This window comes from Triplophysa rosa, linkage group LG8 (genome assembly GCF_024868665.1).
Source record: "Triplophysa rosa linkage group LG8, Trosa_1v2, whole genome shotgun sequence".
NCBI lineage: Eukaryota > Metazoa > Chordata > Actinopteri > Cypriniformes > Nemacheilidae > Triplophysa > Triplophysa rosa.
In genome coordinates this window covers 13,315,551-13,337,426 of record NC_079897.1, presented here as the reverse complement: position 1 = coordinate 13,337,426, position 21,876 = coordinate 13,315,551, and the positions used below count along the sequence as shown (strand labels likewise).

Genomic DNA, 21,876 nt, shown 5'->3' with positions numbered 1-21,876 from the left:
TCCAATGAAAACCTCTTTTGTTTTTTCTCCGTTTGGGCGTTTGGTCATGTAACTGTCGGGTTGGAATTATTAGTCCTATGTTTTCCACTTGGACAAAGATCAGACATCATAATAGACTAACTATCTTCTGACTGGACTAACTATATGTAACATCTAATGGATGGTATGGGTGAGCAGAAATCGAGGAGATCTAAAGCTGAACTGCATTCGTCCATCATCTCCAATAGTCAAATTGCTGCTTTAAAAGTATGTATGACTCCCTGTTCCCTTGCTGCCATGTTTGCAATACTTTTTATTTTGAGTTGTACTGTATGGTTTTTTTTCTGTTGGTCTATTAAACTGTTAAATAATGAAAAGACTATAGACGCATGTTTTGGGATCACATTTTTATGGGCTTTTGGTTCAAAATATGTTCTGTAAGTTGGTATTACATATTTTCATAAGACAGAAACTCACAAATATAGTTTTTGAGATTTTGTTGTCTAGACAGAAACGAGAGTGCGATCAAACTTGATTTTTTCCATGACACATGCAAGACAAGTAGTGTGTAGTGTGCCTTGTCTACAGTTTCTGAAGAAACCTTGGTATTGTCTCAGGGTAGTTTAGCCAAAAAAAAAAAAAAATTCACACCCATGAAGTTCAAAACCTGTATATGACTCAAAATAAGATATTTTGAGAAATGTCTCATTTGTTTTGTGTCCATACAATTGGAGTCAATGGGGCCAATGTTGTTTAGTTACCAACATTCTTAAATCATCTCCTTTTGTGTTCTGAATAAGAAAGAAAGTGATACAAGTTTGAAATTAAATGAGGGTGAATAAACAATGAAATAATTTTATTTTTTGGGTAAACCATCACTTTAAGGCATTATGATTATAAGTGTCAGCAACTGTCCTATTTGGGTCTGTCTGTATGTTTTTAATTTAGCAATTCTAGTAGAAAATCTTAATATGTCAATACTTGATTCAGACATGATTGAGAAGTTCATTAAGTTTCCTAAACTCTGACAGAGCGAAACTCTTGATTAATGCATGTGTTTATGTATTACTGCATGGAGGAGAGCATCTTTGTTAGTGCATGTAAATGCAACCTAATGTACTGTAAATGTCATTTAATTATGTATTTGATCAGAGTCTTAGGCCCTGTCCACACGAACACGGGTATTTTCAAAACTGCAGTTCTTTCTGTGCGGTTTGGCCGTTCGTCCACACGCGAACGCAGTACTCGGTCACTGAAACCGAACTTTTTTGAAAAGTAATGTCAGTGTGAAGATTTTTAGAAACTCCGATTTCAGTGTTGTCGTGTATAGTGTTGGGTAAGTAACTCTGAAAAAATAATTAATTACTAGTTACTAATTACATATTCAATAGTGTAATTAGATTACTGTACAAATTACTCGCTCCAAAAAGTATTTAATTACTTATTACTAATTATTTTCTATATACTATATAAACCTTGATTGGTAAATGATGTCACGACTCTGCTTTATCTTGTCATGGATTTCTTGGTCTTGGCAAAGTCGTGGCAAAGCCTTAGGTTTTATGTGAGAAAGCCATGAGTTGTTTATGTTTTTACATCCCATGTGCTTTCTCGTGTCTTGTCTTTGGCCCCTCCCCTCTCGTTTCATGTATTGCTTCCCTGCCGTGTCTAATGTTTCCCACCTGCCCTGTGTCATTATCCCTCGTTTGTCTCTCCTATAAATGTCCTCATGTTTCTTTGTCCTGTGCTCGGTCATTGTTTAAGATGTCTTTGGTTGTGTTCTGTGGTCCCTTGGATTACCTTGCCTGTCTGTGAGACGTTGTGTCGTGTGAGTTTTAGTTTATTCTTGTCCTGCTGTTTTTGTGTTCCCCTCGTGGAAAGTTTTTGGTTTGAGTCTGTGTATATATATTAGTCTGGTCCTCGTTACCCCCCTCGTGGGTTTTTGTTTTGTTCTTTGTTTGTATTAAAGTATTTCGTGTTAACCCCTTCATCCCTGCCTGCAATTGGGTTGTTCCTCACCCTCCTGACAAAATGACATGAAACAGCTCTTTTAATTCATTCAAATAAATAATATAAAACAAAATAAAGTATTCTTATTAATATGACCAAAGTATTACAATTGTGAGAATGATACATTAAAGCATGCATTTTAAAGTTAGACTTTAAATTTTGATGACAATTCCACTATTGCACACACATATATTACACACAGTATTTAGTTTAATTACAGCAGAAGTAACTGTTATTAAATTACAGAAAAAATAAGAGTAATCCCTTACTTTACTTTTTCAAGGGAAAAGTAATTAAATTACAGTAACTAATTACTTAGTAACTAGTTACACCCAACACTGGTCGTGGTGTATGACGTTGGAATGCTATCCGCTATCTCCTTTGTTTGATGTCAGATTCCAGGCTTCTGATCGGCCAACATGGCTTTATGGTTAGGGTTATATAGCCTCCTGTTGGTTTGGCATGCTTTTGACAGCGCTTTATAGCGTATTTTTGCTTTTTCGTGTGGACGCGGGTTTTTTTTAAACGAAGAAGGAAAAACTCTCTTTATAAAAATACCCAAGGACATGTGGACTAGGCCTTAGAGTAGCTTCTATCCCATTAGTTACTAACATCAATGTGATTTAATCATGCAAGCTTTGAGTACTCCCTGATTGTCATGTATATATATATACAGTATATATATATGCTAAAGTTGACACATTTACTGTATCACAGCAAAAGCTAAAGGAAGAACGGGAGGCTAAGAGAGCACAGCTGGACGGCAGACATGACTATATCCTCAGTATTGTGTCCTCTTGCATTGGGCTGGAGAAGAGTGAGGTGGAGGATGCCATCCTGGAGGGAACACAGGTTAACAGGATTCCAAAAACACACTACAACATGTTATCATCTTGAAAGGCGGTCATGCATTACTAACATTCCTCAGTGTGATTTTTAGATTGAGCGGATAGAGCAGTTCTTTGCTGTCGATGGCCGTCCTCACCTCATACTGTACTATCAGGATATGGAGCCTGTGGAAGCTGGTTAGTGAAGTCTATGAAACGATCTTATAAAAACATCTGGCACATATCAAAACATAAAAAATTCATGATAATGAATAAAATGAGCAAATGAAAAGATATGCAAGATCTATAAATTAAACATATCGCTGCTGTCTTTTTGGAACCCTTGTATCTCCATATTCTGTGATTTTTTTTGCTGTGAATCATTACTATTAGTCACCCTTTATGTTTGTCACTGGGGTTTGCAAATATCTAACCAAAAAAGTATTAAAAAGTTTTAAAAATACTGACAGCACAGTATTTATTAATTTAAAAGTATTTTTTCTATTTCCTGAAAAACAGCAAATATGGACATCTGAGGTTTGGAATATTATTTTGGACATTAAAATAATGAGAGATTTTTTTCCATTTTGGTAATGTGATTCAGGCTTGATTGTCAAAAAAAACAATTGAAAAACATCATAAAATAAAGGCTTAATTGTCACTATGAAAAAAATATAGTTTTTTGGCAAGTTTCAAGATATTAAACCTCGTATTAAGTTCTGATGAATTACATGTTTGATTATTAGGGCTGCACGATATCGAAGAAAAATGTGATGTGAATATGTGCTACACGATAATACTTTAAGTTTCAGTTTGTACTTTATTCAAATATATTGAAAACCTAAAAGGTATTTGATCAACATACATTTCACATACGTCTGAAACTAGTTTGACTATAAAAAAGTATTAAAATCATTTAGTTATTATGCACAGTTCTGATATGCATTTTACTATAAGCACATTTACAATATTTCCATAGTTTTGAAATATTTTGCAGCCTTATGATTATTAAAACTGTATTTTGTTCAAATCAGGATTGTTTTGTTAAACATAAACTGTGGTCTATTTTTGTTTTGGTAGCTGCGGCCTCATCAACGAATCGCAGTAAAAAAGCCAAAGTGTTTGTGACGGAGGGCACAGATGTGGCCCTGATTGGTATTTGTGTGTTTTTCACCCGGGCAAACACCTCCAAGCCAATCACATCAGAGAATATCCACAAGGTAATCTGACACAAGAGACAATGTGTGAAATTCTACCCCATTCTAGAAATTTCTCACTATTCATTTATCATGTCAATTATGTCTCATATCTATTCTTTCTGTTTTGTGCTTCAACATCAGCGTGTAAAAAGTATTTACATTACATTCACAGTTATTCATTCAGAACACTGTTTTATCCAAAGCGACTTAGAAATGAATTTAACATTTTGTCTAGTGAGCCATGCACAATAGTGAGAAAATAGTGACTTTTGTTAAATTCACTGTGGACTTTGAAACTGTCATAACTCTTTGGTGAATTCTTCTCTCATTTTATTTTTTCATTTTTTATCGTTTGTCCTCTCCGATTGCTGTAATAGGATGTGAACTTTAATATGCTGGAAGCTACGGGTGTGGGTCTGCTGAAAAGCGTGGAGCAGCTGCTGTCCAAGATCTACATCCCCGCTCTGAGGAATATGAACGATGGCTGGGGAGAGCCGGAAGACCCGCAGGCTCAGGCTGTCAAACAGGACTTCATTAGCTCTCTGGACAGCTTTGTGTCTGTCTTAGCCGGAGCACAGGAGTGCCTGCAGGAAAAGGTCTCAGACATTGACATACAAAAGGACAAAGAGAGGCACACTTTTATAGTGGCACATAAACACACACAAACGCACACACTGACGCACCCTACTGTAGTGTTATATCGATCCAGCGTTCCTCCAAAATGAATTGAATTGTGGACATGGTCAGGCAGATGAAATATTGGAAATGGAAAGCCATTTTTCTTGCTTGTTTTGAGTGCTCTGCCAAGAATCTTCTTCAGGATATAAAAGATCTTGAATTGGGGGTGGGAAAGGTTGGCCCTTTTCATAAGGCTATATGACTGTAAAATATATTTTATCATTATATCCATATTTTATGTATTATCTTTTAACATTCCAACATATTTTATTGTTATTGTCGTAATGTGGTTTTTATTACGTTTTTAAAAGTTTAAACCATTTTTCAGTAATTTTAACTAATTTTAAAGTTGTATTTATTAAGTGCTGTACTGTAACAAAACCTCAAGCTTTACGTAGTGCCATGTGTTGTATTGCCTGTGGAATTGACATTATCACAGTTGTTGCACATAGATCATAACTTGTATCTTTACTATCTATAAAAGCTTGTTCAAAGTGTTGTAACATCTGTAAAACATCTGTTTAATATCTAAGGTGAACCTCAAACAGTGTGACACTTTCGAGTTGAAGACATTGAAAGGCCCATCAGATTACATAGCTGCAGCCAATAGCACAGAGGCTCTAGAGAGGATTGAAGCCTGCATGAAAACCTGGATCAAACAGATCGAACAGGTCTTTCAACTTTAAAAATATTTTGTTAATTTGATCTATAGAACTTATTGTATGTGAATGCTAATATACTGTATAGGACTATGGGTTAGTGATACATTAGTAATTATTATAATTTGATCTCCTCTGTGATGTCTTCACCATTCAACTGTGATGGAAGGTCCTGGCAGAAAGCGATCAGCTGAGAAAAGAGGCAGATGACCTGGGTCCCCGCGCGGAGCTGGACCACTGGAAGAAACGCATGTCACGGTTTCACTACCTGCTCGACGAGCTGAAGAGTTCAGATGTCAAAGCTGTGCTTGGGGTTCTTATTATAGCCAAATCTAAACTAATTAAGGTGGGCTGATATTCCTTTATAATAACATTCAAAATTCAATAGGATTTTTCATTAACATAAATGTGTTAATTTTTTTGTTATTTAATAGTTTTGTGAATTATATATAATCTGTAATTTGCCCCTGCAGGTTTGGCGAGAACTAGACATCAGGATCACTGATGCAGCAAATGAGGCCAAAGACAATGTGAAGTACCTGAACACACTGGAGAAATTCTGTGACCCACTGTACAACAGCAACCCTGTAAGATTTATTCGGCTGTGCTTTCCAAGCCATATGGTTATTTGTTTTTACACTTTTTGATAAAGGACAGTTTCAATATCACATCATCATCTTATGTTATATAGTATATATTGTGTATATAGATACTATACATAATAAAATCTGGATGTTATAATGCCTATTACATTGTTGTAACTAGTTTATAAAGTGTTTATTACACTTTTTTACTATTACACATGTTATTATATAGGTGTCTATGGTGGAAGCCATTCCTGGCCTCATAAATGCCATTCGGATGATCCACAGCGTCTCTCGTTATTACAACACCTCCGAGAAAATCACCTCCCTTTTTGTCAAGGTAAGAGCTGACGGCCTAAATAACAGCATTTCTTTCACCGCCTAAATACTTCAGACTGAAAATATCATCTTTCTTCTCAGGTTACAAATCAGATGATCACCGCCTGCAAGGCCTACATCACAAAAAACGGCTCGGCAACCATATGGAATCAGCATCAGGACGTGGTATCTGAGAAACTCAAAGCTGCCATTCGCTTGAATCAGGTACTGTATGCCATTTAACTGGAAGATGTGCTTGTATACAATTAAGGACAAGATACCGGCACTAACATTTTTAACTGGAGGGCTGTATGACATTTCGCTTGTTGTCAAATTTTTTTTTAAAGCTCTACAGTGTAAATTGGTGATTGAAAGGTTTTAAGTTCGAGCCCTGATTCACCAGTTATCACCTGGTTGCTCCAGGAGGACTGTCCAAAAATAAAACATAGGATGTTCTTTGAGTTTCTTCAGAAAAAAGTCTTGACCCTGTGAATAAATGTAAACACGAGTCTTTGTTCACAATGTGTCAGGAGTATCAGAAAAATTTCCAGAAAATGAAGAAGCAGCTGGAGATGAAACCAGATGAGCGTCAGTTTGACTTCAGTGAGATGTACATCTTTGGCAAGTTTGACACGTTTCAGCGACGCCTGAACAAAATCCTGGACATGTTCAATACTATCACAACCTACAATGCCCTGCAGGACTCCAAAATAGAGGGTCTGGAAACCATGGCAACCAGATTTCAGGTATCATGACGTACTGTAATCACAGTGGTTTATTTAGAGATTTTTACACAAGATAGTTGAAAACATACTTAAGATAATAATAACAAACCCAGAGTCTTACACGCTGACGGGCACCCGCGGGTACCTGTTGGGTAAACCGCTAATATTTGATGAAATGGGTGGTATAATTATTCATATGTCATTTGCGGGCCGGAAAATAATAGCTATCCTGTGGCTCAGTGGTTAGAGCATGGCGCTAGCAACGCCACGGTCATGCGTTTGATTCAGGGTATTGCAAATAGTCCGAAACAAATGTATAGTACAATGCAATGTAAGTCGCTTTGGATAAATGCGTCTGTCAAATGCATAAAATGCAAATGTAAATAATATGCACGGGCGGAATGCGGATCCAGTAGCCAAGACTATTTTGACTCACCTCAGCTGATACGAAGCTGCTTTACACAGTCCTTTGCTTATTTGTGTTGAAGCTCTGTCTGAAAAGCTGGTTTCTAATTGCAGCGCTCTTTGCAGCGTTGAGCATTCTAGCCAATCACGTGCAACTGATGGACAGCTTTAGTGAGGACTCGATACTCTTATCACAATTTAAATAAACTTTTTATCTCATAATGCTCCTGGTCCCTTTTCTGCATTAAGCTTTATTTAGCCTTGATGGCAGTTTAGTTTTTAGTGGCTTTGGTATAATTTTACAGAAAAAAGGTAAGGGAAACTATTGTTAATATCACATGAACAATGTAGGCTATTTTTTAACAAATATTTAATAAATCAAAGCACATTTCATAAATCACTAATCAAATATAGAATAGCTACTGTTAGCTAACAATATTTTAGTGGATTTACTCTTGGTTTGATCTTTTCCCAAAACTCTGAAATATTGAGTTACTGCATATTTAAAAATGCATTAACCAGGAATTCCTAATATTTTGTTGCTTATTTCGTGAGAAAATAAATGGTTTTGTCGACATCTTGTAGATGTAATGCGGGTGCGGTTCAGGTTGCGGCATTTTTGTCAAACTGGTAAGGTCCGGTATGGAATAAAATTAGTGCTGCTGTCGGATGTCAGGTCGGGTGTTCTTTTAATTACTGCGGGTGCGGGGCGGTTGCGGGTCCAACCTCTATGAATTAGTTTTATTTGTTTAAAAATGGGTGAAAAGCCATTTTTAATATTTTTATGCACAGTAGCGGTGTATTAATATATTGCTAATTTTGTTGGATTTAAGATACTGCTATGTGTACACTACACTTCATATGCTCTTGTAATAATATTAACACAACCATTTTAAAGTAAAGTTATTGATTTATGCCACAATGTATTGTTTTCTCTGCTGCCCCCTGTGGACAGACTGCAGACATCCAGGCAAAATGGGAGGTAAGTGGTGTGAAGAAACAACAAATGCATGTCCCATCCCAAAGCATTGACCAGCATGCTCATGATTTTGTCTCATTATAACAAAGGCCCTGATTCAGGTTGGCAAACTCCCAGTTAACATTTTTGCAAGCATTATTTTCAAAGTTGCAAAAATAATCTTAAAAAGAGTTTTTACAATGCTATTATTAGGTTCCCAATCACAGAGAACCAATTACTAACATTAGCAGAACATTCTGTTTGCTTGTCTGGTACTGAATTTGCACGAAGGGGCAGAGTTTTTAGCTGTGAATTAACATTCATCACATCACTTGTTGTCAGAAGTTATTTATTCACTTTTAATTTTGTGTCCATGGAAACACCGTTCAAACTCAGAGGACTGCATGCTCCAGGAGTGCTGAATAATTGAACAAAAGCTGATAAAGATCTGTCACCTGTTCTTTGTGAAAGTTGACGGTCTGTGGAAGTCAATGAATATTTTACAGCAAACTGCTCCTCTGGGCGTTCAGTGGGTTCTGGTGTTGTGGCAAACAGATGAATGTTTTAAGCCAAAAATGGAACCAGTACAATTCAACAAGACCCTCATGGTTGAGGAGACACTCACCCAAATATGACAATTCTGTCAGCATGTTCTCACTAACATATCATTTCAAACCCATGTGACTTTCTTTCTTCTGTCGGTTGTTATTATGGTGGAGGTTTCTCCATGATCAGTACTGTTCATACTCGACTGCTAACATAGTATGTTTGTGCTTCTTTTGTGTATTATTTCTTTGTATAAAATGTGGTTGTTCTAAATAATAATTGTGTCATCATCTGGTTTTCCAGGCCATTGTGTTAACAATAAAGAGGAGGCCTTACAGTTTCCTGGACCAAAGAAAGACAGACTTTGATCAAGACTATGAAGAGTTTTGTAAACAGACTAGTGAACTACATGTAACTATGTTGTTTACTGTACTACTTTTGGGATTTGATACTTGTGCTATGAAACTATCCCTTACACTTCAATATTTCTTTCTAGAACCAACTGAAGACGTTCATGGACAATACTTTTGACAAAATCCAAAACACTGAGAGGGCCTTAAATGTGCTCAAGAAATTTGAAAGGTAGCCAAATATCTGTCTTTTCATTTATTCATTTTGGAAACCAAACTTACACGAAAGAAATTAAGTTGTTGTTGTTTTCTTTACATTGTCCAGACTTGGCATCCCTGACTTGGGCATCAGTGAGAAGTACCATCAGATTCTGCTGAACTTCGGCAGAGACATCGAGATGATCTCTCGCATGTACAATAAAGAGAAGGCAGACCCCCCCATTGGCCGATACCTGCCTCCGATCGCTGGCAGAATCATGTGGGCTCAGCAGCTGTACCGCCGCATAGAGGAACCCATGGATGTCTTCAAACTGCAGCCCGGGCTGCTCAACATCCCGGAGGCCAAACGCATCATTCGAGATTACAATCGGCTGGCCAAAGTGCTGCTGGAGTTTCAGGTGCTCTGTCACCAGAGCTGGATGTCAAAGGTCTGTAACTCAAAGAACTAGTGAGACTTTAAATATATTTTTCCCTTCGTTTCGCTCAGATGTCATTTTTAATTTTAATTTAAAATAAAATGCATCATTTAGTTCTTACTCTCCTACAGGCATTTGTAATTTCATCTTGGAACATTGTTTACTATGAAGTCATTTATCTCTCTATCTATAGATTGAGGTGGTTAAAATGGGTCTGCGGGCTTCTCTGCTGGTCAGGAGTCCAGAGACGGGGAAGCTGTACGTCAACTATGACCCTGAGATCCGGACCCAGATCTGCGAGACCGACTGTATGAAGAGGATGGGACTGGAGATCCCACCCTTAGCATCCATCCTGCAGCTGAAGAAGGACGTTTTCAAGATGAACTACGATAAACTTCAGGTATTTCTGTTTCTGTGTCCTATTGCATTTTCTTTTTCTTTTATATTTGTGAGCTTGTGAAGAAAACAAATCAGGATTATTTCAGAATGTATGGTTCTGTGCTTAAAGTGCACATGTCATAAATAGTATATCATTTTCCTGAGTTATACCAAAGATATTAATATTAACATTATAATATTAATATTATAATATTAAGATGCACTATCAATCAAAGATGCCGTATCAAGGAATGGCTGCTCTAGCGAAGGAAGTCCCGCCTTACAATAAAACAAGCCAATCGTCAATCAGTAAAGACTGACGATTCTCTGGGGAGGGGCTCTCGTGAGGCACTTGCCATCCAGTGCGCAGGCGCAGTAGATGAGGTGACATCAAAAAAGGTGATTTTTAGCACAATTTAAGCTTAGCAAACGTCTTGGCTACAGATGTAACCTCAGTTCCCTGATGGAGGGAACGAGACGTGATGGGGTTCGCTCTTGAGAACCTATCAACTTCTGACTAGTTTAGAAAAGGTCAACGAAATTGGCGAATGAAATTTGCATGCCGGACTCCGCCCCGGATATCCGGGTATAAAAGGGAGATGGCGTGCTGCATTCATTCACCTTTTGGTCTGAGGAGCCTGAGCATCCCTCGACCGCTGCGGCGGGCGGCCAGCGTTGTGGCAAGAAGGACACAATGTCTCGTTCCCTCCATCGGGAACTGAGGTTACATCCGTAACCAAGACGTTCCCTTTCTGTTGGTCTCTCGACCTTGTGTCGAGCCGACAGATGGGGTTCCTATGGAAAACGCCACAGTGCTGTGCCGTGTCACAATCTCCAGTGGAGCGACGCTGACTGGCCTGGGCGAGTCAGATGAGCGCTAGCGCGAAATTGTAACCGTCCGGTGGAGAGGTAGGGGGTCCCAGAGCTTTTGAAGAAAAGGTGGGAAGCCCCTGCCACCGGCCGTCACGGGCGGAGGCCTTGATGCTCTTACAGCGAGAAGCCGCCCAGCACCGTAAGGGCCACTGGGTAAGCATTATTCCCCCCTGGGGGAAAAACGCTACAGAGACCACTACCTCCGTAGGGAGGAATTAGTGGAGACACCAACATGGTCTCACCATCAGGGGAGAACTCATGGGAAAATGTGCGGACTGAAGGAGTTAACCGCAAGGTGGGAGTCCACCTAGGGAGGTCATGGGTTACCGAGGTGGAAACCATTCATGAGGATACATCAGACGGAACCGCCCACTGGGGGGGTTACCACGTCTGGAGCACTAGGTCCGGTTAGAGCTATGTGGTAGATAACTCAACTGTTCCCCGGCCTAAGGGGGCAGGGCTGCTCTGCCCAGCCTGCCCCCAGGAAGGTGCTTAGTGATGGATGGAATGCCTGTTCTTTTCCCAGTGGGGAAAGAAGGGAGGTGGAAATAGCCGCTGACCCACCTAAGGAAGGGGGGAAGGGCTTTCGCAGGCGTACGCCCTACCGGCTGCCGGTCCTACATGTTGCCTTGCAGGACGCAGGCTCACACCGGTTCCACGCGTAGGTATTAGAACCTTGCGAAGGTGTTGGGCGTAGCCTAACCCGCAGCTCTGCAGATGTCTGCAAGAGAGGCACCCTGAGCCAGTGCCCATGAGGAGTGTGCCTCACTCCTAATGGGCAGGGGCGATCTTGAGATCCGTATGCCGTAGCGACGGCATCCACGATCCAGTGCGCCAGCCTCTGTTTGGAGACAGTCCTCCCCTTCTGCTGACCTACAAAACAGACAAAGAGCTGCTCAGAGCTTCTGAAGCTCTTCGTGCGGTCCAAGTAGAGGCGCAGTGCAAGTACTGGACACAACACAGATGGGGTTGGGTCTTTCTCCTAGTGGGGAGCGCCTGCAGGTTCACCACCTGGTCTCTAGGGGGAGTGGTGGGGGGCACGTAGCCGGGCCGGGGTCTCAGGATAACGTGAGAATCACCGGGCCCGAGTTCTAGGCAATCTGTGGACACGGAGGGTGCTTGTAGGTCCCCTACCCTCTTGGAGGTGAGCGCCATCAGGAGAGCCGTCTTTATCGTGAGGTGAGAAAGAGCGGCAGCTCCGAGGGGCTCGAAGGGGGGGGCCTCTTGAGGCCCGCCACCTAGGTCGCAGGAGGGTGCGGAGCGCGGATGAGGCAGTCACCTTCTCGCACCCCTTAGGAACCTAATGACCAGGTCGTGCTGTCCCAGCGGCTTCCCAGCAACTGGGTCGTGATGAGCGGCCGTAGCGGCTACATACACTCCCAGTGTGGAGGGGGGAGAGATTACTCTCCAGTCTCTCTTGAGGAAGGGACAGCCCGTTCCTGATCGAGCAACTCCGTGGATCTTCTCTTTGAGAAGAGCACCAGGACGAGAAGAGGCGCCACTTATGGGCGTATAGTTGCCTAGTGGCCGAGACCCTAGCCTGAGTGCAGGGGGTGGGCCACTCAGGATCTTCTCGTCCCGTCCAGACATGGAAGTTCCAGGGGTCTGCCTGGGATGCCGTTACGTGCCCTTCCCCTGTGACAGAAGGTCCTCTGTCAGGGGAATCGGCCAGGGGGGAGTTGTTATCAGAAGCACCAGCTCTGAGAACCAAGTCCGGTTGGGCCAGTAGGGCGCAACTAGTACCACTTGATGCTCCTCTTCCCTGACCTTGCACAGCGTCTGTGCAATGCGGCTCACTGGGGGAAAGGTGTACTTCCGCTTGTCCCGCGGCCAGCTGTGTGCAAGGGCATCTGTGCCGAGGGGTGCCTCGGTCAGGGAGTACCAAAGCGGACAATGGGTGGAGTCCGGGGAGGCAACAGTACCACCTGTGCCTGGCCGAACCTCTCCCAAATGAACCGGTTGCGTGGGGATGGAGTCGCCACTCTCCGCGAGGCGTCGACTGACGAGAGAGCGCATCGGCTGTCTGGTTCAGGATGCCTGGGATGTGTGTGGCTCGCAGGGAACTGATCACCTGCTGACCCCAGAGGAGGAGGCGCCGGGCGAGTCATGTTAGCTGCCGTGAGCGAATGATATATGCCACAGCAGCTGTGGAGGATGCTGTGGAGCAGCTGCCCGACCGGACCAGCACGTGCTTGCCCTGCACGAGAGGTAGTAGCCTCCTCAATGCAAGTAGCACAACCAACAACTCTAGGCAGTTGAAATGCCAATGCAGGCGGGGGCCTGTCCACCGCCCCGACACTGCTTGCCCGTTGCACACAGCACCCCAACCCTGCAGGGAGGCATCCCAAAGGGGACCTCTGTCCACAAGAAGGTCATGGAGACCAGGGGGTTAGGGTGTGTCAGCAGAAAAGCGTGATGACCATACGCCTGCTGCCGGTGTGCCGCTCTCCAAGGAACTTGACTCTGTAGCCAGTGTTGGAGCGGTCGTATGTGCATCGACCCGAGGGGGACCACCCCCGCCGAGGATGCCATGTATCCCAGGAGCCTCTGAAATTGTTTCAGGGGGACCGCTGACTGTCTGAGAGCTTCAGGCAGTTCAACACTGATCGGGCGCGCTCTGTAGTCAGTCGCACTGCCTCTGGGAGGCCGCGTGGGTGCGGGCTTCCTCGTCCCAGGTCTTGCGCCCCCCCGCGGGGGGTGAGCTGGGCTGCTCATGAGGACAGAGTCGAGTTCCATATCGCGAAAGAGGACGCTCTGCACCGGGGAGAGCTTGCTCTTCTCAGTTGACCTGTAGCCCCACCGATCTAGGTGCCGGAGCACCAGGTTCCTGTGTGTACACAACAGATCTCGAGAGTGTGCCAAACTGAGCCAGTCGTCGAGATAGTTTAGTACCCGCACACCTCCTTCCCCAAGGGGAAGGAGGGCGGCTTCCACGCCCTTCGTAAAGACTCGTGGAGACAGGGACAAACCGAAGGGGAGGACCCTGTACTGATATTCCCGTCCCTCGAACGCGAACCGTCGGAACGGCCGATGTCGAGGGAGGATCGAGACATGAAGTACGCGTCCTTCAGGTCGATTGCCATGAACCAGTCCTGACACCTGACGGACGTCAGGATGCGCTTCTGCGTGATCAACCTGAAAGGCAGCTATTGTGTAGGTGCCTGTTCAGAACACACAGACCCAAGATAGGGCGCAACCCCCCGCCTTTCTTCGAGACAATGAAGTACAGGTGAGGTGAGATGGGCTCGATCACTCCCTTCACCAGAAGGGTGGCGACCTCGGCCCGAAGGTCTCCTCCAGGGGGGGCCGCCTGAGTGGGGGGCCCAGAGCTGGAGGGCGTCGAAGAGGACCAAGGCTGCTGGGAAGCACACAGTGCACGGGACTCGACGGCCAAGGTGGGAGGACTGCTTCTTTACTGTCGAGAACCCTCCGGGGGAGACCGCGTGCGGGTCTCGCGCCCCCCGACGGGCGGGGGGTGAGCGGGGCCGCTGCGGCTCGACGGTAACACCAACCAGCCCCCCCTTGCGAGACGGGTGCGTCGAGAAAGCGGACCTTCTCAGCGTTAGTCATCTGTGCAAGGATCGGCCAGAGGAGTTTCTCATGGACCACAAGTGTGGACATCGTCCGACCCAAGGCCCGCGTGGTCACCTTGATCGCCCGTAGAGCGAGGTCGGTGGCGGCGCGGAGTTCCTGCATAAGCGCTGGGTCGGTCTTACCCTCGTGGAGCTCTCTCAACGCCCTGGCCTGGCAGGAGCCATAGCGTGGAGAGAGGAGGCAGCTTGGTCCGCTGCAATGTAAGCTCTCGACACCAGAGATGCCGAGACACCACATGCTTTGGACGGGAGTCTAGGTCGAGCCCCCCCCAGGTGGCCGCCGCCTACAAGCACGAGTGCACCGCGGCGGCATACTCCACCTGGGGGAGAACGACGTATCCTCCAGCTGTCTCAACCTCGAGGGAAGAGAGGGTGACCGAACTTTGTTTGACGTGAAACGTGCCGGAAAGGGGGCGTTCCAGGTCTTACTAAGTTCCTCATGCACTTCCGGTAAACACGGCACTGGGGGCGGGCGCGGTTTGGAGCCGCGCTCAAACCCGAGGCGCCATGTAGCCAGCCGCGAGTGCCGGGAGAGGTAGTGCGGGCACTGCAACCCAACACTCACGGCGGCCCGGGAAAGCATGGCTGACACTTCGACGTCCGCTTCTTCCTGGGCTCGACCCCCCGAGGGAGGGAGCCCGAGGAATCGTCAGAGTCGGATGGCAGTACGTCACCCCCCGATGCTGCAAGAGACATCTCATCATCACGCATCGTGTACGAATACGTGATTGAGGAATAAGACGGCGGACCGTCTCCTGTGGAACGGTCAGATGAGCGAGACGAGGTGTGAACGGTCCGTGAGCCAGTGGCTGGCGGATTATCGCTCACAGTAATCCTCATATCACCCTCGCTGCTTGCCATAGCGGACGGCAGGGCCGTAGTCCTGCCGCCACGGAACGGGGAGCAAACGAGGTGGTGGCTGAGTCCTGTGGGAACACAGCCACCCGTGACGCAACGTCTGAATCATCACCGCCCGCAGTGCGGGCAGGACATATCCACAACGTCTGCCCCAGCGTACTGGAAGCAGGCATCGTGTCCGTCCCCCTCCTCGTTGAGTGTGTTGCACCCATGAGAACAGCGGGACATGCCACGCTGGAGAAATTTGCTCTTTTAGAAAGGAAATTTTCTCTAACACCTCCGGAACTGCCGAGACGCCCAGGGGAGAGTCACTGCTGGAAGGGACCTTCCGCTGTCCACGTCGTAGATTCCAGCAGAAAAATTATCACCAAAGATCGTAGAGAAGCTCATCAGATGCGTAGGCTCTGAAGAACAAAAGGTGAATGAATGAGCACGACGTTTTCCCTCTTATACCCGAACATCCTGGGAGGAGCCCGCCATGCAAATTTCATTCGCCAATTTTCATTGGCCTTTTCTAAATACTCAGAAGATGATAGGTTCTCAAGACAAACCCCATTCTGTCGGTTCGACACAATGTCGAGAGACCGACAGAAAGGGAACCTTTGGTCCCCATTGACTTGCATTGGTTTTGTGTCCATACAATGGAAGTCAATGGGGACCAATGGTTTTTGGTTACCAACATTTTTCCAAATATTTTATATTGTATTTTAAAGAAGAGAGAAAATCACACTGGTTTAAAATGACAACAGGGTGAGTAAATGATGACAGAATTTTCATTTTGAAGGTGAACTATCCCTTTAAGTCTTTATTTTTGCTACTTTGCCTTCTATGTGTTAATAGGGGTATAGTTTATTCAAAATACAGGAGTATTCTGTAGGAATAATAATATCTACAGATTTTGATTATACAGCAGCATGTACAGTATAAATGTGGGTGTTTGTGCTGTATGTAACCCTGTCTGTCAAATCCAAGCTAAAGAGCATTAAAATGACAAAAAGGTAAAGTGTGTTTATGCTTCGAGATGCAGAACTCAAATTTTCATTTCTAACATGATAAGATAATTGATTTTATTGACACTACGTTTTATTATTTTGCACAAAAAACAAGGCTTCCTACATTGATTTCAATCTTTGACATGTCCTTACTCAGTCAATATTAAAGATATCGAGGTTATCGTCACGGAACCGTTTGTGTTTCCCCTGTTTGTTGTGGACTTTTAGTTTGTTTTTTGATTTCCTGTTCCTCTTGTACTCCTTTTTAGTTTTCCTTGTCCTTGTTAGTTTCTGTTGTCGTTAATTAGTCTCAGGTGTGTCTTGTTATTCCTCCTTATCTTGTGTATAAAGTGTTTCTTTGCCTTTTGTCAGTTGTTGTTGGTTGTTTCAATTGTGGTTTTCCTGGTTTCTCCTTCATTTGGTTTACTTTAATAAAAGTTAAACTGCATTTGGATCTGCTTTCTGTCCGGTTTCTTTTATTACAGTTATTTTTTTACAGCTTGTTCTTTACATAATTTATGATGATTTCATGTAGAATACAGTAAATAAAAAATAGACATACATTAAAGTTATGTGTGAACTCCAAAAAACAGTATTTTCTGCAGCCTTTACTGTTTTAGTAAATGCTTTTTTTTACATTTACATTTGGCAGAGATTTTCCCCGGTGTGCATTCAAAACACGTTTAATCCATTACTGTGTCCCTGGAAATCTTACTTTGATCGAATGACCTCAACATTCCAGTTTACTTATGTTCCCATGTTTGTTACATAGCTGATGGTGACGGAGAACTCCCGGGTGAGGTCTAAGATCCAGCCGGCCTTTGAACAACTGCTCATGCCACATGTTGATAAAGTGGATAAGGCCATCCTGCCCGGTCTGACCACCCTCAACTGGGCCTCCCTGAACATTGAGAAATACCTGGACCGAATCACTGCTGCACTCGGTGAGACTCTCATCATGACCGCATGAGAAAGCATACAAAAAAAGGGCATGGTGAAATGAAATTCAAGTATCCTTCAAAAATATTTCTTCATCTTCTCCAATGCTACTCTTCTTGTTTTTTCTCGGTGGGTAGAGGAGCTTGACCTTCTGCTGCACAGAGTGAATGACATGGTGGAGTTCAGGATTGATGCTGTACTGCACGAGATGAGCACGACCACCCTGTGTGTGATACCTGAAGATGAGCCGTGCACATGCGAGGAGTTTGTCAACACCACGAAGGTTTGTTCACACCTTATTTGTAGCAAGAGTGTAGTCTGAAGTTTAGAGGTGAGGAGGCTTTACCAGAGAGCAATGTTTCTGGTTGTTTTATTTCCAACATTTTAAAAAGTCTTCATGTTTTGTTAAGTTCACATTCCTGTCACTAGGAATCAGTGACTAGACCACTAACGTGTTAAGGAGTAATCATTCATCCAATTGATTTCTCATTTTAGGAGCTTTGCATCAAGGGAGCCCAAACGCTACATACCAAAAGTTCATTGGTGGAGGAGGCGGCCAATGAACTGATTAATATGTTACTGGAGTTTGAGCAGAAGGAAGACGAGGAGAATAACCGTGAGGAGAACAGGACAGAGAGCAAAGCGGAACAGATGGACAGTGACGGTGAGATGTGCTTTTAATCATCTAGACCCCAATTCACATACTGTCTGTCATAACCCCAAATTAGAATTAGTGTGTCCTACATCATAAGATAACACAAAAGAAGATATTTTGAAGAACGTTGGTAACATTGGCTCCCATTGATTTCCATTGTATGGACACAAAACCACTGAAACATTTCTCAAAATATCTTCTTTTGTGTTCCACAGAAGAAAGAGTCATACAGGTTTTGACCAAAACGAGGATGAATAAATGATGTATTTTATTAAAAAATACTTATGACTCATATCCCAGCATATTATGACTCCGTTTTATGTATCTTAAAGGTGAGGAGGAGAGTAAACATGAGGGCCGTCTCCTGTCTCGTAGCACCACGGCCCCAAGCATCGGTCCCTCATCTCCACTGATGAGAAAGAAGAAGAAGAGAGATCTGATGGAGGTGATGGAGGAAGAGGCACAGGAGCTGCTGTCTCATTTTAACCATCGAAACGTGGACGCATTACTGCGCCTCACGCGCAACACGCTGGAGACTCTCCGCAAGCGCATCCAAGCCTCATCACTGATGCACTACATGGGTTTGTGTTGCCATATCCTCTTACTGTTTTTAATAAGAATTAAACAATGCAAAGGTATTTTGTAATGATTAAAGATTTTTTCCAAGCTTTGAAAAATCTCAAACAAGGTCCTATGGCATTCGTACCCAGCAAACACGGAACATTTCCGTAATGTTAGTTTCTGGTTCATTTTTATTTTTAAAAAGTAAACTATAATAACTTAAACAGAACATTCCCTAATGGGTATTTTTAATTATTAAGCATGTTTTTGTGAAATAGGGAATAATACAACTTTTAAGTGAATGGAGTTTTTCATCAAATATCTTGAAGTTTTGTTTTCTATGTTTCAGTACAGTGGTATATATCAATGTAACACGTATACCATCAGATACCGTAAATGACCCACAGGAGTTTTTGGAAGTCTTCTTTTGGTCAACTTATTCACCGTAACCATATTCATGTTTCTATGCAGCTGAGGCAGAGTCCCCAATCCGGCCAAAGGGTAGTGCACCACAGCCCATCTTTAGAGTGGGGGTGTGTCTTGCCATTCCCAACATCATCATGGTTCCAGCTCTAGATGAGGTTCAGCAGGCATTGAACAGAGCTGTGGACTGTGTGGTCAGTGTCAGTAAAGGAGTCGGCCAGTGGAGCAAAGAGAGAATTTCCAAGGTTTACTTTTGTTTTAACATACAGAGATGATTTAAGAATAATGCACATGTCTGTTAAAGGCACATTCTTAGTTTATTGCTTACGTATTCAAGACTTATGCCTATAGAATAATCAGCATTTTTAAGTTGTTGTTTTTTTGCCGTTGTCTATGACCTTTTTGTCACCTTAACCGGAAAACTGATCTCATAAGAAAGTATGAACAGCGATATCTATGGATTTTTAAGGTAACACGCGAGCCTATCTAGTCTGTTTTTATTTTTGCCGTTTTATTCTACTTTAAAGGGATAGTTCACCAAAAAATGAAAATTCTGTCATCATTTACTCACCCTCGAGTTGTTACAATTCTGTATAAATGTCTTTGTTCTGATGAACACAGAGAAAGATATTTGGAAGAATGCTTGTAACCAAACAGTTCTTGGCCACCATTTACTACCATAGTAGGAAAAATGACAATGGAAGTCAAAAGTGCCCCAGAACTGTTTGCTTTCGTACATTCTTCAAAATATCTTCTTTTGTATTCAACGGAACTAATAAATATTTCCTACTATGGCATAAAACCAAACCGTTTTTATAGCAATTGTTTTTATTTACTTTTGTTTAAGGTTTTTTGATATTTTTCTATTGAATGCACTGACATTCACAAGTTTGTTTCTAATTTTTTGGGGGTTCACTGACATCTTGCCTCCTATCTCATTCACCTTTAACTCTAGTAGTTTAAATGACTTTGTATTCATGAACTGACGAGAACTCAAAACTTGTCATATGTTGTCATATGCGTTCAAGTGAAACATATGCAAAATGTCAGAGATGAGTGTTTTTGCTGTCACAGAGGAAAATGTGTGAGCGACGGATGGCCGCCCTGAAACAGAACAGCCACGAGAGCGAATCAGAAGATGGTGAATCGACCTATCGCAGCTTTGCTGGTACGAATCTTCCTCCCTCCCTCTAATTACACAGCTCAGCAGAGCAAATCCAAACCCAGCAGGTCCAGGGTCAGTTAAAAACGAACCTTTCATAATGGTTGAAAATAAATGCTGTGGATGGATGAGCTGATCTCCAATCATTTGATGAATAAAAGTGGGAACAAAGAATGTGATTTTATAAAATGGTGACTTATTTCTATGGTCACGTTATCAGAATCTTATCAGTATCATTCTCATTCTATCTCTCTCTATAAATATTTTTTTGTATTCTTTTTTCTCTCTCTATTATTTTGAAATAATAGAAATAAAACTTGCAGTGCTGCCGTGCCAAAACATAATATCTCAATAAAACATGTCTGCACTCAAAATAAATAAAGTTCATTAAACTGATCTGAGACAAAACAATAACATTATTGACTGATTCTCCCTCATATTTATTATATCTGATAATCTCATCATTGTGATTTCTTACTCTTGTACAAAACATGCTTTCTTTCTCCAGCAGGCAGTATGTCAGATATTTCAGCATCCGCACACCAGGTCCTTCCCTTCCAGGTCAAGAATTACAACAAGAGCATCTCGGAGAACAAAGAAATGGTCAAACTGGTGTCTGTACTTAGTACATCTGTCAACTCCACCAAGAAGGTCTGAAGATTTTCCATACTCTAGTCTTATTGTTTTAGTTTAAAAAAATATCCTTTGGCTTGTTTGTGTTACTACTATAACAGTATAAGATTAATAACATATAAAACATGTTTTACAGGAAGTCATTAATGCTTTGGATCGCTTCAGACTCTATAACCACATCTGGAAGAAAGATCGAGAAGAGACCATCCTGAAGTTCATCCAGGCAAACCCTCTGCTGTCTGAGTTTGAGTCTCAGATCTTGTATTACAGAGATCTGGAGCTGGAAATTAACATTGAGCCGGAGTTTATCTTAGTAGGAGCTTTGGCTCTATATACAGGTACAGTACACACGGACACTGAATCAGTGGGACTAATGATGCCAATAGAGTATAAATGAAAGAAAGTATTGCATATTGATCTCACCCACAGCCGATCTAAAGCTGGCACTTACCTTTGAGACCAAGAGTTGGATAGTGGACTTCGGTCACCATTGCAACAGGAAGTATCGTATGGAGATGGAACAGATCTTCGCTTTCGTGGATGAGGCGAGCAAGAAACTCAACAGACAGATTAAGGATCTGGATGACATCCGCATCACCATGGCAACGCTCAAAGAGATCAGGGAGAACCAGATCTCCATAGATTTTCAAGTTGGTCCAATTGAGGTAAAAACCAACAATCATTTATTAAACAGCGTTGCGGCAAAGAACAACGTAATTGATGTTCAAAACATGGTCCCTAAGGCCCGATTCACATTTCTCGTATTTTCCTCGCGCATATTCGTTATTTTAAATGGCAGGTGTGCGCAGGCAGGTGTGCGCAAATAGGGGGTGACGCTGTCTCGACTCGCATGGTGGTGCTGTGTGCACATTTTTTCTAGGCGTGTCGGCGCTGCATCGAGATGGAAACTTTTCGGAGTGCCAAGCCCGCACTTGA

The 21,876-nt window shown here is 43.0% G+C and overlaps 1 protein-coding gene across 1 annotated transcript in view; it reads left to right on the top strand.

Moving 5' to 3' along the window:
• dnah5 (dynein, axonemal, heavy chain 5) overlaps positions 1 to 21,876 on the top strand; it is a 186,372-nt gene that overhangs the window by 20,912 nt on the left and 143,584 nt on the right. The window contains exons 2-25 of the mRNA XM_057339812.1: positions 2,707 to 2,841; positions 2,930 to 3,014; positions 3,897 to 4,036; positions 4,393 to 4,611; positions 5,227 to 5,364; positions 5,522 to 5,698; positions 5,826 to 5,939; positions 6,169 to 6,276; positions 6,357 to 6,479; positions 6,785 to 7,000; positions 8,340 to 8,366; positions 9,192 to 9,299; positions 9,385 to 9,470; positions 9,564 to 9,885; positions 10,067 to 10,273; positions 17,340 to 17,511; positions 17,644 to 17,789; positions 18,002 to 18,170; positions 18,494 to 18,742; positions 19,194 to 19,390; positions 20,220 to 20,313; positions 20,816 to 20,958; positions 21,077 to 21,278; positions 21,370 to 21,605. Coding sequence (XP_057195795.1) covers positions 2,707 to 2,841; positions 2,930 to 3,014; positions 3,897 to 4,036; positions 4,393 to 4,611; positions 5,227 to 5,364; positions 5,522 to 5,698; positions 5,826 to 5,939; positions 6,169 to 6,276; positions 6,357 to 6,479; positions 6,785 to 7,000; positions 8,340 to 8,366; positions 9,192 to 9,299; positions 9,385 to 9,470; positions 9,564 to 9,885; positions 10,067 to 10,273; positions 17,340 to 17,511; positions 17,644 to 17,789; positions 18,002 to 18,170; positions 18,494 to 18,742; positions 19,194 to 19,390; positions 20,220 to 20,313; positions 20,816 to 20,958; positions 21,077 to 21,278; positions 21,370 to 21,605 — 3,813 coding nt within the window. The remainder of the gene's footprint in view (positions 1 to 2,706; positions 2,842 to 2,929; positions 3,015 to 3,896; positions 4,037 to 4,392; positions 4,612 to 5,226; positions 5,365 to 5,521; positions 5,699 to 5,825; positions 5,940 to 6,168; positions 6,277 to 6,356; positions 6,480 to 6,784; positions 7,001 to 8,339; positions 8,367 to 9,191; positions 9,300 to 9,384; positions 9,471 to 9,563; positions 9,886 to 10,066; positions 10,274 to 17,339; positions 17,512 to 17,643; positions 17,790 to 18,001; positions 18,171 to 18,493; positions 18,743 to 19,193; positions 19,391 to 20,219; positions 20,314 to 20,815; positions 20,959 to 21,076; positions 21,279 to 21,369; positions 21,606 to 21,876) is intronic.